The sequence below is a fragment of the Salvelinus namaycush genome, chromosome 3 (genome assembly GCF_016432855.1).
Source record: "Salvelinus namaycush isolate Seneca chromosome 3, SaNama_1.0, whole genome shotgun sequence".
NCBI lineage: Eukaryota > Metazoa > Chordata > Actinopteri > Salmoniformes > Salmonidae > Salvelinus > Salvelinus namaycush.
Window position 1 is genome coordinate 78878170 of NC_052309.1, and position 15356 is coordinate 78893525.

Sequence of the window (15356 nt, forward strand, 5' to 3'; positions counted from 1 at the left end):
GAGCCCAAATGCAGTGCCCAATGTTATAATCCCTCCCCATGAATTTAGAGTGCAGTATTAGAGTCGGATTGATAACGCTCAATCCAGATAGGCAGCGACATGTTCTGATGGAACTGTTCTATCAAATATGCCTATGCTCCGCCACGGTAGGTAGCAGTAATGCACCATAGAAGACCATGGCGCTAGTACAGGAAGAAGAATCTACCATTCATTTCCGTAAATAAAATCGGTCACCATTTTCTCTTCCTGTTGTGAAGTTAGCGGCATGGCGAAGGCACGTTTCATTGTATCACGATCGAAACAGTATTTTGCGTTACAAATAGAATTGTAGCTATCTGAACACTTTAATTTGATTGGTAAGACTGAAGCCGTTCAAATACGTTTCTGTAAACGCATTACCATCAAACTAATGGTAGCTAGCACATTTATAGCAAGCTGTTCTAACTGTATTGTGTTGTCATGCTTTATGGTTCACAATACTTGCTTACCACTCTGTATCTCAATCAATTGACTCGCGCGCTATTGTTGCCATCATTCCCTCCCCCGCGCTTGTGTGTAAAGCATGGAGATTGAGGGGAGAGATTTCATGAACACTCCCCCCTTGAAGACGGTGCGGTTTGGAGGCAATGTTGTTGCCACGTTAGCGAAATTCAAACAGGTGAGATTTCCAATCCAGTGAAGCCAAACATGGATGCCTTAGACACTTATGTAATTCATCTGGAATGTAGTTATAACCTGGTATACATATGACAGTATTTGCTGCTGGTTGGTTGTTTTTCAAGGGAGACACCAGTGACTATGAGTTGTTGAAACATCAGCTGGCAGATCCAGATATCAAGGTAAATGAGCACGACTAGCAGTTATGCTACATGCACAGTGTAACAAGGACGTTTCCAGAGGTCTTAATGATAATAGAATGTCTTCCTTTTTTTGACAGGATGCCCAAATCATCAACTGGCTGCAGGAGTTCCGGAATTGTGTGACACAACTCAGCAAAGACCATGAGCAGCTGATCTATGTGGCTCTGGTGAGGATGGAACACTTGAATCAAGAGATGGACAGTACTGCCCAGGCCAGGAACAGTTTTCTAATGCTGTATCTACCCCTTGTGTCTCTGTGTACCAGAGGCTGCCGTGGCTGGGTCGAAGCCCTGCCGTAGTGGAGGAGTATCTGGCCTTCCTCAGTAACCTGGTATCTGCTCAGACGGTCTACCTCCGGGCCTGCCTCAAGATGGTGGTCTCCAACTTCATACCCAGTGAGTTCCTGTCTGTTTGCGTGGACATTCTGATAACTCAATATGGCTACTTTGAAGACGTATTGTTTTTGCCTTCCTTTCCAGAGAGAGTGAAGATCTGTGAGGGAGGAGTGGACATCTCTGACTCGGATGATGATGATGAAAGTAGGTGTTACTGTTTCATTATGGTTTGCAATGGAAAACCAAGATTGTTCAACGGACGGTCCCTGAAATGTTTCATTGAAATACACACTGCAGTAAATTCATAGTGACCTGAGAATGCGGTTGGTAAAAGGCTGCTCCAATCGTTCTTTTAGGGAAACTAGGCACACTTCTAAAGTCCTTGAAGAGTGAGGATGATAAGGGAGGTGAGGTGTAGATAAGATAATGCATGGAGACTCTAGCACTGGTGACCTTCACTGCAGGAGTCCCACCCCTTATGGTTCCTGATTTGTCAGGCTGACAGACCTCTTCATAAATCTGTTTTACTTCAATGTTACAATTTGTTTTTACTTCAAATGTTACAGAATCAACGTTCCATTACAATATAAAGGTTCCATTACAATATAAAGGGTATAATGACACCCAGTTCACAAATCCAACTTGTTCAACGTTGATGTTAGTTCAAAACGGCAAGTCGTTTTTTCATTTATGCACAGTTTTAACCCTTTCTCTTCTTTCTTGATTTGAAGACCTTCCAAGAAGTTTTGACCAGTGTCATCAGGCCCTGCAGCTGATTGGCAGATATGTCCCATCGTAAGTAGCCATAAGACAATCCTACAACATGTTGCTGGGTCATTTTCAGACCCAGGTCTGACCTTGGGAATTGTTGACCCCCAATGCAAACTGGTAACAAAATGTTTTTTTCGTCCTTCTCATTTCAGCACCAGCCGTTTCCTGGTGCCCATTCTGATTGAAAACTTTCCCTTTGTGCAGAAATCTTCCAGAACCCTGGTAAGCAGTGGCTACGGTGGATAGCCTCATGTTTGTTTTTTTAATTGTCAGATTGTTGTACAGTATGGTTGTCTTTCTCTCTTCCCAGGAGTGTTATGTCCATAACCTTCTGCGGGTGGCGGTGTACATCCCCTCTCTACGACGAGACGTCCTGGAACTCATCATCAGTAGGATGCTCAAACTGGACGTAAGTGTGTTTGTTAAGCCACAGTTGCTCCTGTGTGTGTGTTTTGGCTTTCCAGTTCTTCACTGAGAAATGTGTTTTTTGTGTGCTAACACTGTGTTGTGTTCCAGGTGAGTGCTCCTCGGGGAGAGATAGAGGAGGTGGAGGAGAACGCTGTGCAGCAGGAGATGAAAGGAGAGCAGGAAGAGGAGGGCCTCTTTGACATGGTGACTGACTAGATCTGCTATGTTTTACATACAACAGTCACTGATGTGATAGTTCTCCATTTTGCGACTAATGTGGTGTGACGTTTCCCTCATCTCTCTCTATCACACAGGATGAGGATGTGTGTTCAGTGAAGTCCAGTCCAGCAGGGACCAATGTGATGGTCCACCCTGTCGCTGAGAGACTGGACACTCTCATGGTTGTGCTGCTGGCCTTCATCAAGGACATGTGCCACGTCAACGGTGAGCACAGGGTCTTCACACACACACTCACTAGACATATGACAAGAAAGTGCTTACTCTACTCCCTTTCTCTCTCATCTTCCACCCCTCCATCTCTCTCCCCCTCTACTCTCTCTCTGGCAGGTTGTCTGGATGTGGAGCGGACTAAGGATCTATACAAGGACCTGGTGTGTGTGTTTGATAAACTTATCCTACCTACACACGCCTCCTGTCACGTCCAATACGCCCTCTTCTACCTCTGCAGCTTCAGACTGGTCAGTACTCGCAACAGTGTGCATCCGTGCGGCTTTATAGGAGTGGCATTTTATAGAACGGTTGAGTGGGTAACTCGATTGATTGGCTGTGTGTTTGACCACTCAGGCTCTGGCAGAGGCGTTTCTGGAACACCTGTGGAGGTTACTGCAGAGCCTGTCTCACCCGGCAGTACTGCGCCAATCTGCCGCTGGCTATATGGGTAGCTTCCTGGCCCGTGCCAACTTCCTGCCCGTCGCGTGAGTCACACCCTCTGTCCTCTTTAAATATTCAAAAGTGTACTTTTGCTCTTCAGAAAGGGCTCCTTAGAGCATGTCGGGGTGTGGTTGGTTCTACGCAGCATACTCTTTGGTCCCTCCTAACTCCCTAACTAAGATTCTCTGACTGTTCTCCGTCCTGCAGTACGGTGCGTGCGTGTCTGGACCTGCTGGTCCCCTGGCTCCACCTATACATAGCCAGCCAGGACTCCGGCTCCCGGGCCTACTGTGACATCACGCTACACGGGCCCTTCTACAACGCCTGCCAGGCTGTCTTCTACACACTCATCTTCAGACACAGGAGCATCCTGGAGGGCGACATGAAGAAAGGTAGGGGATTACACATGCGTGTAAAACGCACACTTACACAGATACAATAAAAAAAAATATCAGTTGGTTTGTGTGTATATATATCTCTTTATCTCACTGGGCTGGCAATCTGTGTGGGGGGGGGCTCTCTACCAGTTTCCAGTATTATATAACTGTATGTCTGTTTTCCTCCCAGGGCTGGCGTACCTGCAGGGTCTGAACCTAGAGAGGATAGTGATGTGTCAGCTCAACCCTCTGAAGGTCTGCCTGCCTGCCGTCACCAACATGTTTGCTGCCATCACCAGGTACAGTGGTACACCAACCAACCACCCTTTTAGCCAGTCACACATCAATTACACTCTGCTACAGCACTGTGTTAGTTTCTGTCTGCTTCTAAAAATGTGAAGTGGTTGTTTGACCCAGACCTGTATCCATCCATCCACAGAAAGTACCAGTTGGTGTTCTGCTACACCATCATCGAGAGGAACAACCGCCATGTTCTCCCCGTGGTCCGCAGCTCCGTGGGGGGCGACTGTGTGTCCACCAACACCAACCCCCTGGACAGTTTCTTCCCCTTCGACCCCTACATGCTCAAGAGGTAACCCATGAACCCTTCCCAGGGACCACTTATCAGTAGGCACAAAACAGGAGAAATTGGTTGGAAATGGCAATAGTACAACCTGAACTCTAAGAAGAGAGTTAATTTTCCATTTCTGATCATGTTTTTCTTCTCTCCAGGTCAAGTAAACTCATCGAGCCCCTCTACCAGGTGTGGGAGGAGCCAGCAGACACCATCACCACCAAGAGAGTCAGACAGGTAAAACACAGACAGTCTTGTATTCTCTCAGGCACACACATGATTGGATGCTGTGTGTCTCCCTATTGGTTGTTTTTGTGGTTTGATTGGCTGTTTTCTCTCTGTCTCAGTGCTCGGATGCAGATGAGGATGACTTCCTGCGAGGGGAGACGCCGGAGACAAAGGGGGTGATGGGTATGACCCCTGGCTCGTATGAGTCACACCTCCACAGCCCCAGCAGTGTGGGCTCACCGCCCATCTCCTTCCTACAGAGACCCTTCTGACACCCCTGTATTTAACATGGACTCATACACAACCCCCTGAAAAAATTGACTATTCCACAGCCCTGAGCGCCTTCATACAGACACCCAGCTTTAACATTTTCAAATGGAATATTAAATGATCTTACCATAGACCGTTCTGATTTTGACCCCCTGCTGTTTAAAATGGACGGGTCCATCCTTCCCTTTCATCACTGAAGAGAAGTATCAGTCGGAACCATCTACAATCACCACCCCATCAAGAACCTACTCCAGGACGCAAAAGATTATGAACACGTAGTGTACAATGCGTGGCTAGAGCTAATCATTTTATAATGTTATAGCAGTTAACATGTTATAACTGGTTAATAGTGAATAAGTTCATTTAACTCTACTATGGAAAGAAAATGTATTTGTTTTATCTAGGATGGGAAAAAATCGTAAGATTGTTCTCGGCGAAGGTAACTGTATTTACAAAAACATTCTGGCACTTTCAATAGTGCATTGATTTTGGTTGTCTCTGATCTACAATTTGTGTCAAGGTCTGAACACATTTTTATGATTTATGTAATTTTACAGATTGTAAACATGTTTCCTTATTGAAATTCTTCTTAACCAGAACAGATACTATTAAGGAAGGTCACCTGCAGTAGATGAAAAAGGAAACATTTCTGTAAACTTGTATGTATGGAGTATCAATTACATAGTTGACATACACTACCCTGTAAATAAAAGTGAAACTATTTGTGAGTTGACAGAAATTAGTCAGGAACTGTACAAGGATGTCCTGCCCCACTCTGTTGCCCTGTAACACACGTCCTCTCAGGTAGGATTCTCAGTGGGTGTTTGCTTTGCGTATAAAAATACAGAAACACTTTCTCTGTGAACTTGTGTGAGAAAGAGTAAAGGGGTGTATCGTCATCAGCAGGGTCAAAGAAAGACACTTGGCCCTTGTCCCAGTCCAGCTGCACTCTGACCCTCTTGAGTTTCTCTGTGACTGTCATGGCTGTTGGTGGTGAGGTCATTGCTCTGTACTCCCTGTCTCGCAGACACATGGTCCAAAACACGTTCTCCGGCCGGGCCTGGACCTCCACATTCCTGGTGACAGACGTACAGGCCACGCCCAGAATCCAGTCATTGTTACATCCTGTATCCACTACCCAGCAGTGGCTTCCTGAGCTAAGCCCGGTCATGCCCAGGACCTCTGCACTCATGTGGAAGCGCTCAGGGTTGTCAGGGAGACGGTGGGGCTGGCTGGTGTACTGAAGGGACGTGAGGTCATGTGACCAGGAAGAGGCAGGGGTGGGCTGTGTTTGGGTCCAAGGTCACAGGAGCTGAAGAGGAGGAAATGGGCCAGAGACAGGAAAATGGTTTGGGTCATTCACCACTGTTTTAGCTTCTCTCCGCCAGGTTAAAATGCTGTGGGAGTTAACCTTATCTCCTCATCTCTGTTAACCATTGAAATTGACTTACTGTTTTCAACATGCAGAAGCATTTTCTTCCAGACTCTGTACTTGAGGTTACAGAGGTGCTTGGCCACATCAATCAGCGCCCCTGAAATCCTCTCTGGACCCTGCCCTGTGCACTGGGCTCTGAAATGACAAAATAATACAATTGTCCTGTTCATTATTCCAAAGCAGAGAGGGAGGAAAAAATAGAATGTTAGACAGAGAGAGGTGGGGGATTTCAACATACCTCTCTATAGTGGCTTTAAAATTCTGAAAAACAAAGAAAGTGTAATATTGTGGCTGAATAAAAAAATGTATCCCATCCTCTCCTCAAAAATGATTATTCTGGCTTTATTTAATTTGTGTGTAAATTGTGCCAGTACAAACCCGGAGCAATGTCATGTCTTCAGCATCTGTTATCTCCTGTGTTATGACTGTTATAGTCTCTTTGAGGTATAGCATCCCTGCTGCAGCCTTTGTCACCGTACTGTTCATCAGCCCTATCTTCTCCTCTTCCTCCTCCTTCAGAGCAGCTAGCCTCGCTGCCTCTTCATCATACAGGAACTGGTGGAGTTCCACAAACAGATCCTTTATCTGCCTCTCTGTCTCCAGGGCCTGATTCTGAGGGGCAGTTAGAGCACAACTTGATGTTCATTTTAATGAAAAGGAAACTGAGATGACATCTGTGGAGATTACCTTAATGGGCTCGAGCATCTCTTCAGAGGTTCCCTTCAGTCTAATGAGGGAGTCCAGAGTATCCTGTAAGGTTTTCAGTGCTACGTTGAGCTCATCCTAGAAGTCAGAGGGTCTTCTAACATGAGGTTTTTTATGAAAGCAGCAAGCTGTAACTCGATTAAATGTCTAGATTTAATTATGTCAAATAAATTAACAATAGGTTCAATGCCAGGTGTGTCGCTTGACTAAAATAACCCTTTCAATACCTGAGATAATTTACTATGTTTAAAGATGTTTTACTCTGCAAACACACTGTATGTCCATCAACACCACTCACTGATGTAACGTTCGTCGTCTGGAGGAGAAGAAGAGGAACAAGATGCAGCGTGGTAAGTGTCCATAATGTTTTAATAATAAAACTGAACACTGAAACAAAACAATAAACCGACAAACAAACAGTCCTGAAAGGTGAAACACAAAAACACTAAACAGGAAATAACCACCCACAAAACACAACAGAAAACAGGCTACCTAAATATGGTTCCCAATCAGAGACAATGACTAACACCTGCCTCTGATTGAGAACCATATCAGGCCAAACGAGAAAACCAACATAGAAACACAAAACATAGATAACCCACCCAACTCACGTCCTGACCAACTAAAACAAAGAAATAACACAAGAACTAGGGTCAGAACATGACAACTGATATACAACCAGCAGATCAGATATTATCCCATAGGAATGCAGATATAATACTTTACACACTTTGGAATTTCTCTGCTATATTTCTCTGCTAATACTGTACATTCGCATATACTGTCAGGATAGACCTGATTAACAGCATTCTACTGCCAGGGGCCACAGGCTCCTTACATGAGAAAATGGCAACGTTAACTATGAAAAAAGACATTGCCAAATTATTTCATGCATATACATACTAGAGTCATTTCAATTATTATTCAGTCTCTCACCTTGCAATCCTGTGCTGCCTTCTCTGTGGGTACGCAGTCATGGTTCTTGTGTATTTTCGAGGCTTGGCACACTACACAGACAGGCTGCTTGTCCACCAGACAGAAGAATCTGAGTCTCTCTCCATGTAGACTACAAAGCACACTGTTCCCCTCCGCTGAGCTCTGAATCCTGCCCTGTTGCAAAGCTTCACAGAGGTTCTTCAGAGCCAGGTTGGAGGGAGGGGTGCGCTTGGAAGCTCTTCTCCTGCAGACAGGGCACTGTCTGAGGGCTGAGGTGTTCCAGTAGCATTGTAGGCAGGTCTTACAAAAGCTGTGGCTACATGGTAGGAGGACAGGGTCCCTGAAGATCTCACAGCACACAGGACAGGAGAGATCCTCCTCTGGGAGACAGACACTGGATGACATGTATGTCTTCACCTGATCAGGTACCGGGAGTCTGTGAAGAAGATATCCTCTGGGTTAAACAATACTACATTCCCATGTCAAGCATATAAACGTGGAGATTATTTACTTTGTCTTTCAGAAATCACCTCCCTTTTGATTTTCAAAACAGATAGTCAAAGTGCCTATTCTTCTATTGTTCTTGTTGTAATGCCAGACCTTAAAAGTGCAGGCTGTTTTCTTGTCTGTTGAGTTGTGTTTGTGTGTGACTCCAGAGACACACAGTACTGCGTGACAGACAGCAACGTGAAACAGGAAGTCGAGCCCTATTGGTCACATGTGGAATAGCTGCAAACTGGTTTAGCCTAGAACCTGTTACATGTTTTGAATAGCAACATTGTTAAAGGTTGTGGATAGAGATACACAATCAATAACTTTAAAAGCCTTTAAAAGACTGAAAAGTGAAAGATGACTGTCAAGATATATCTCATGAAGCAGGAAGAAAATATGATCAACCAAAATTATTGGTAAAATCATCATAAATAAAATTGGCCTCACATTACATTGTGTTCCTAAAACATATGTATTTACATGGTTAAAACAAAGGCAGGTACAATGTAGGCCTAACGTAAATGCCATACACATCATTACACATTGTATACAACTGTTATACCTGTTTGTACCTTGCACTATATTAATAATTTGCAAATAAAACTTACAATGGGGATAACTGTGTAATCTAAAGCAATAATTATATGCCAGTGCTTTTGACACCAATGAATGCTCATATAGAGCAAAGCTTCAAAAGGTATTCCGTAGGCCTAATCTTCCCCTTCCACAACCTCAATGGCAAACCAAGTTTCTTCCCCAAAAGCCTGTGCAGTTTCATTGCATTTACCAAGGGGATGAAGAGGGGTTCACAGGGGGAGAAAGGGGTTTGGAGGGGCTAGCCTGTGTTTCCCTTGAAAACTCAAGGTTTCAGCATATTGGTTAAAAACAAATCAACCTTTGCAACAAATCCACCTCCAGTGTGGTATTTTAAATATTTGTTATTGTTGCTTGGTGTCAATATCAAATCAAATCAAACTTGATTTGTCACATGCGCCGAATACAACAAGTGTAGACCTTACCGTGAAATGCTTACTTACAAGCCCTTAACCAACAGTGCAGTTCAAGAAGAGTTAAGAAAATATTTACCAAGTAGACTAAAATAAAAAGTAATAATAAAAAGTAACACAAGTGACTATGCATAGATAATAAACAGTGAGTAGCAGCAGTGTAAAAAAGGGAGGGGGGGGGGGGGGGGGGTCAATGTAAATTGTCCGGTGGCGATTTTATTAATTGTTCAGCAGTCTTATGGCTTGGGGGTAGAAGCTGTTGCGGAGCCTTTTGGTCCTAGACTTGGCACTTCGGGACCGCTTGCTGTGCGGTATCAGAGAAAACATTCTATAACTTGGGTGACTGGAGTCTCTGACAATTTTATGGGCTTTCCTCTGACCGCCTATTATATACAGTAGGTCCTGGAAGTTTGGCCCCAGTGATGTACTGGGCCATTCGCACTACCCTCTGTAGCGCCTTACGGTCAGATGCCGAGCAGTTGACATACCAGGCGGTGATGCAACCGGTCAGGATGCTCTTGATGGTGCAGCTGTAGAACCTTTTGAGGATCTGGGGACCCATGCCAAATCTTTCTAGTCTCCTGAGGGGGAAAAGGTTTTGTCGTGCCCTCTTCACGACTGTCTTGGTATGTTTGGACCATGATAGTTTGTTGGTGATGTGGACACCAAGGAAATTGAAACTCTCAACATCAGTCCACAGTGTGTGGTTTGTAGCTTGTGTATCACTACATGTGATTGTGACCACTTTATATTATTGGGGAAAATCTATGAACATTCATTAGTGGCTTGATGACAATGATAATTTCAGGCTACTCACAAGAGATTTTATTGTAGGATGCATGCAGCTATCACTACACCACTCAGGGACTATAGTCGTGTAACTACGCATCTCTGGAACACTCATTCATCTCTGGAACAATCTCTTCATTCAAAGACTCAATCATGGACACTCTTACTGACAGTTGTGGCTGCTTTGTGTGATGTATTGTTGTCTCTACCTTCTTGACTTTTGTGCTGTTGACTGTGTCCAATAATGTTTCTACCATGTTGTTGTTATGTTGTGTTGCTATCATGCTGTTTTGTCATGAGTCGCTGCCTTGCTATGTTGTTGTCTTAGGTCTCACTTTATGTAGTGTTGTGTTGTCTCTCTTGTTGTGATGTGTGTTTTGCCCTGTATTTATATTGTATTTATTATTATTATTTATTATTATGACTGTTATTATTATTTATTTTTTATCCCAGGCCCCGTCCTCGCAGGAGGCCTTTTGCCTTTTGGTAGATCGTCATTGTAAACAATAATTTGTTCTTAACTGACTTGCCTAGTTAAATAAAGGTTAAATAAAATAAAATAAATAAAATGGCGAAATCCAAATCACAGCATCCTATCCGCTCTCTCCACGAGCCTAGGATGATGTATCCCCCTTTTTACTCCCGTCTTTCGTTACCATGGGGATGACGTCAGGTTGCACCACCGATTCGGCCCAGTAGTAGCAGAAGAGGCGGGTCCATGAGACAGTTAGCTGGGTAAGAAGACAAAGAGAGTCCTCCAAGCTCAGTACCTTCTCGTTCAACCGTCGAAATCTCACAGCTAACGCCCTTCCTTCCATCCAAAATGCGCGAAATAGTGCATCTGCAAGCCGGACAGTGCGGAAACCAGATTGGAGCCAAGGTATTACTCTTCTCTTGTTTGTATATCAATAAAATAGATTGCTTCATTTGGGGATTGCATGCGACCTAGATAAACCTCTCGTTCTCTCTGCGTAGTGCGTAGCTAAATTAAGAATGGCCGCTTGTAATCCACCCATAAGACTGCATCCTCGATAGGCTAAAATAAGCCTATAGGCTACCATGGACGAAAAATGCATGATCATTCCATGCACAAGATAAACTACATTTTAATCGATGTTGCATACGATATGACATGTCCTGATTTTTTTAATAGATTTTTTTTCTTTTTCCGCTGAATCATTCTCAATGGTTGTTTGGGGTCCTTGTAATATGGGCGTTGAAGGGAAAGATATGGTAGCCTACTAGAATAACTCCGTCCTCCCTCTTATGACATTACATATTCAACCTGATTTAATATTTCGGTCTAAATGGCATTTTAATGCTTAATTTGAAGCATTTAGACGATAACATAATTATGTAAAGGGAATATTTAATGCAAGTCATGCTATTTGTGTTGCTCTTGAAAAGGTAAATGTCCATGCAACAGAAAATACACATTGCATTATCTATTTATTTATATTCTAACTTGCGTTTTAAATGGATGCTTCTGTGTATTGCTATTGACTTGCATCTCATCCCCCTGTACGCTCGCTCGCTCGCTCTCTCTCATTCTCTCTCTTTCTCTCACTGTCTCAGTTCTGGGAGGTGATCAGTGATGAGCATGGCATCGACCCAACTGGCACCTACCATGGAGACAGCGACCTGCAGCTAGACAGGATCAATGTGTACTACAATGAGGCCTCAGGTACAGTATGCACATTATATAGCATTGCATACATAAACCACAATGTCTCCAATTATTTAAACATGCACAATTAAATAAACTGCTGTTTTAATTAGGAAAAATGAACTGACTACACTTAAACAAACAAATAATACATACATAAAACATGTACAGCAATAATAGTTTCAGTATGCCCAACATTTCCCTATTCTTATTTTATGTACATGTTCTTATTCATTCCTTTACACTTGTGTAGTTGTTGTGAAATTGTTAGATTGCTTGTTAGATATTACTACATGGTCGGAACTAGAAGCACAAGCATTTCGCTACACTCGCATTAACATCTGCTAACCATGTGTATGTGACAAATAACATTTGATTTCATTTTGATTCATTTCATTTTTCAGGTGGGAAGTATGTCCCCCGTGCCATTCTGGTGGATCTGGAGCCGGGCACCATGGACTCTGTCAGGTCTGGCCCCTTCGGACAGATCTTCAGGCCAGACAACTTTGTCTTTGGTGAGTGGTTGGTGTGTTGAGTGCAGATATGAGATTTGGTGGTAGGCTACTTCTAAAATCTTGTCCAGGAAATAAAGGGTTATGACACTTCTGTCTGCAGGCCAGAGTGGAGCTGGAAACAACTGGGCCAAGGGCCACTACACAGAGGGAGCAGAGCTGGTAGACTCTGTCATGGATGTAGTGAGGAAGGAGGCAGAGAGCTGTGACTGCCTCCAGGGCTTCCAGCTCACCCACTCCCTGGGTGGGGGTACTGGCTCTGGCATGGGCACCCTGCTCATCAGCAAGATCCGCGAGGAGTACCCTGACCGCATCATGAACACCTTCAGCGTGGTGCCCTCTCCTAAAGTGTCCGACACAGTGGTGGAGCCCTACAACGCCACCCTCTCTGTGCATCAGCTGGTGGAGAACACAGATGAGACCTTCTGCATCGACAACGAAGCCCTCTACGACATCTGCTTCCGCACTCTCAAGCTCACCACACCCACCTATGGAGACCTCAACCATCTGGTGTCAGCCACCATGAGTGGAGTGACCACCTGCCTTCGTTTCCCTGGCCAGCTCAACGCCGACCTCCGCAAACTGGCTGTCAACATGGTGCCCTTCCCCCGCCTGCACTTCTTCATGCCCGGCTTCGCCCCCCTCACCAGCAGGGGGAGCCAGCAGTACCGCGCCCTGTCCGTGCCTGAGCTCACCCAGCAGATGTTCGACTCCAAGAACATGATGGCGGCCTGTGACCCTCGTCACGGCCGTTACCTCACCGTGGCCGCCATCTTCCGTGGCCGCATGTCCATGAAGGAGGTGGACGAGCAGATGCTCAACGTCCAGAACAAGAACAGCAGCTACTTTGTGGAATGGATCCCCAACAACGTGAAGACAGCTGTCTGCGACATCCCACCCCGTGGCCTCAAGATGTCTGCCACCTTCATCGGCAACAGCACAGCCATCCAGGAGCTGTTCAAGCGTATCTCTGAGCAGTTCACTGCCATGTTCCGTCGTAAGGCCTTCCTTCACTGGTACACCGGAGAGGGTATGGATGAGATGGAGTTCACTGAGGCTGAGAGCAACATGAATGACCTGGTGTCTGAGTACCAGCAGTACCAAGATGCCACCGCTGAGGAGGGCGAGTTTGAAGAGGAGGGAGAAGAGGAAGCCGCCTAAACCATTCAGTCACTCAACTACCAAACAGTCTATCACTCCCCTCCGTCCTGTCCCCAAAACACAATTTGATTGATTTAAGTTAATGTTAAAGAAAAGGAAACTCAGATTTGTGATAATTAAATTAATGTGCTCAAGCATCTCTTCAGCAGTTCCCTTCAGTCTAATTAGTATCCTGTAAGGTTTTCAGTGCTCATCCTAGAAGTCAGGATATTCTAACATGAGGTTTCTTATGAAAGCAGTAAGCTGTAACTCGATCACTGGATGTCTAAATTGAATTATGTGAATAAATTAATGATGTGTTCCAATGCTAGGTGTGTTGCTTTACTTAAATAACCCTTTCAATACCTGAGATAATTTTCTATGTTTACAAATATTTTTTTTCTTTCTGTAAAAACATTCTCAGTCCATCATTTGACCTGCTGGTTGTACATCAGTAAGTGGCACTGACGTACAACCAGCAGGTCAGATATCCCATAGGAATGCAGATAGAATACTTTGGACCATGGTAGGTAAATTATGGTGCATTGGGGAAATGTTGTGTGTGGGTAAAGAACTGCTGTATTTCGAATGGTGCTGTAATTCCTTTCCACAGAATACAGTACCATACTGTATTTTTGGAGGTCCAAAAACGTTTTGTTTATGGCTCATTAATATATTTTGAGGCGTACCTTGTAAGAGACTATTTTTTTCACCTGTTCGTGAGAATGCTGTACCAATCTAACTCCTATGTGGTTACAGTGCCACATCAATTAAAAATATATAGGGGATAGATAAGTGGTAGCAAGTCTTTAACCTTTAATGTTTGAGCATTTTGCCATTTCCCTTTGGCCTGTTTTGCCCTGTAGTCGCTGCCGGTTTGGAAGCCTTTGTTGAGGCCTCTAAAAGTGCAAGTGATACAAAACACCAAATATTCATTGATATGCTGTAATGTATTTTACATTTTTTTAATTTCACCTTTATTTAACCAGGTAGGCCAGTTGAGAACAAGTTCTCATTTACAACTGCGACCTGGCCAAGATAAATCAAAGCAGTGCGACACAAACAACAACACAGAGTTACACACGGAATAAACAAACATACAGTCAATAATACAATAGAAAAAGTCTATATACAGTGTGTGCAAATGAGGTAAGATTAGGGAGGTAAGGCAATAAATAGGCCGTAGTGGCGAAATAATTACAATTTAGCAAATAAACACTGGAATGGTAGGGTGTGCAGAATATGAATGTGCAAGTAGAAATACTGGGGTGCAAAGGAGCAAAATAACAATATGGGGATGAGGTAGTTGGATGGGCTATGTACAGGTGCAATGATCTGTAAGCTGATGCTTAAAGTTGGTGAGGGAGATATGTGTGGGGGTGACCAGTGAAATATACCTGCTGGCGCGCGTGCTACGGGTGGGTGCTGCTATGGTGACAAGTGAGCTGATATAAGGCGGGGCTTTACCTAGCAAAGACTTAGATGACCTGGAGCCAGTGGGTTTGGCGACGAATATGAAGGGAGGGCCAGCCAACAAGGGCATACAGGTCGCAGTGGTGGGTAGTATATGGGGCTTTGATAGACTGCATCCAATTTGCTGAGTAGAGTGTTGGAGGCTATTTTGTAAATGACATCTCCAAAGTCAAGGGTCGGTAGGATAGTCAGTTTTACGAGGGTATGTTTGGCAGCATGAGTGAAGGATGCTTTGTTGCGAAATAGGAAGCCGATTCTAGATTTCATTTTGGATTGAAGATGCTTAATATGAGTCTGGAAGGAGAGTTTACAGTCTAACCAGACACCTAGGTATTTGTAGTTGTCCACATATTCTAAGTCAGAACCGTCCAGAGTAGTGATGCTAGGCGGGCGGGCAGCGATCGGTTGAAGAGCATGCATTTAGTTTTACTTGCATTTAAGAGCAGTTGGAGGCCACGGAAGGAGAGTTGTATTGCATTGAAGCTCG

General features: G+C 44.3%; 3 protein-coding genes across 4 annotated transcripts; 2 read left to right on the forward strand and 1 right to left on the reverse strand.

Annotated features, from left to right (window-relative positions):
- The first annotated feature begins 241 nt into the window (after positions 1-241).
- Positions 242-5447, forward strand: LOC120039534 (RNA polymerase I-specific transcription initiation factor RRN3-like). Of its 2 annotated transcripts, XM_038984948.1 has the most exons (17): positions 242-658; positions 783-839; positions 938-1027; positions 1126-1255; positions 1340-1399; positions 1927-1990; positions 2119-2188; positions 2277-2375; positions 2483-2578; positions 2689-2818; positions 2942-3072; positions 3179-3309; positions 3473-3657; positions 3833-3941; positions 4082-4234; positions 4375-4453; positions 4564-5447. In XM_038984948.1, the coding sequence occupies exons 1-17, from the start codon at positions 563-565 to the stop codon at positions 4714-4716; spliced, it is 1833 nt and encodes a 610-aa protein (XP_038840876.1). In that variant the 5' UTR covers positions 242-562; the 3' UTR covers positions 4717-5447. The 2 variants fall into 2 exon arrangements, with proteins under 2 accessions (XP_038840876.1, XP_038840882.1); XM_038984954.1 differs by lacking the exon at positions 783-839.
- On the reverse strand, positions 5017-8441 carry LOC120039552 (tripartite motif-containing protein 35-like). Its single transcript, XM_038984966.1, has 6 exons — positions 8391-8441; positions 7791-8226; positions 6528-6761; positions 6388-6410; positions 6166-6284; positions 5017-6026 (listed from the first exon to the last, which is right to left on the reverse strand). Exons 2-6 carry the CDS (start codon positions 8193-8195, stop codon positions 5971-5973), a joined length of 837 nt encoding a protein of 278 aa, XP_038840894.1. The 5' UTR covers positions 8196-8226; positions 8391-8441; the 3' UTR covers positions 5017-5970.
- A 2353-nt stretch (positions 8442-10794) lies between these two features.
- LOC120039561 (tubulin beta-4B chain-like) lies at positions 10795-13727 on the forward strand. Its single transcript, XM_038984978.1, has 4 exons — positions 10795-10958; positions 11654-11762; positions 12149-12259; positions 12360-13727. Exons 1-4 carry the CDS (start codon positions 10902-10904, stop codon positions 13415-13417), a joined length of 1335 nt encoding a protein of 444 aa, XP_038840906.1. The 5' UTR covers positions 10795-10901; the 3' UTR covers positions 13418-13727.
- The last annotated feature ends 1629 nt before the right edge of the window (positions 13728-15356 follow it).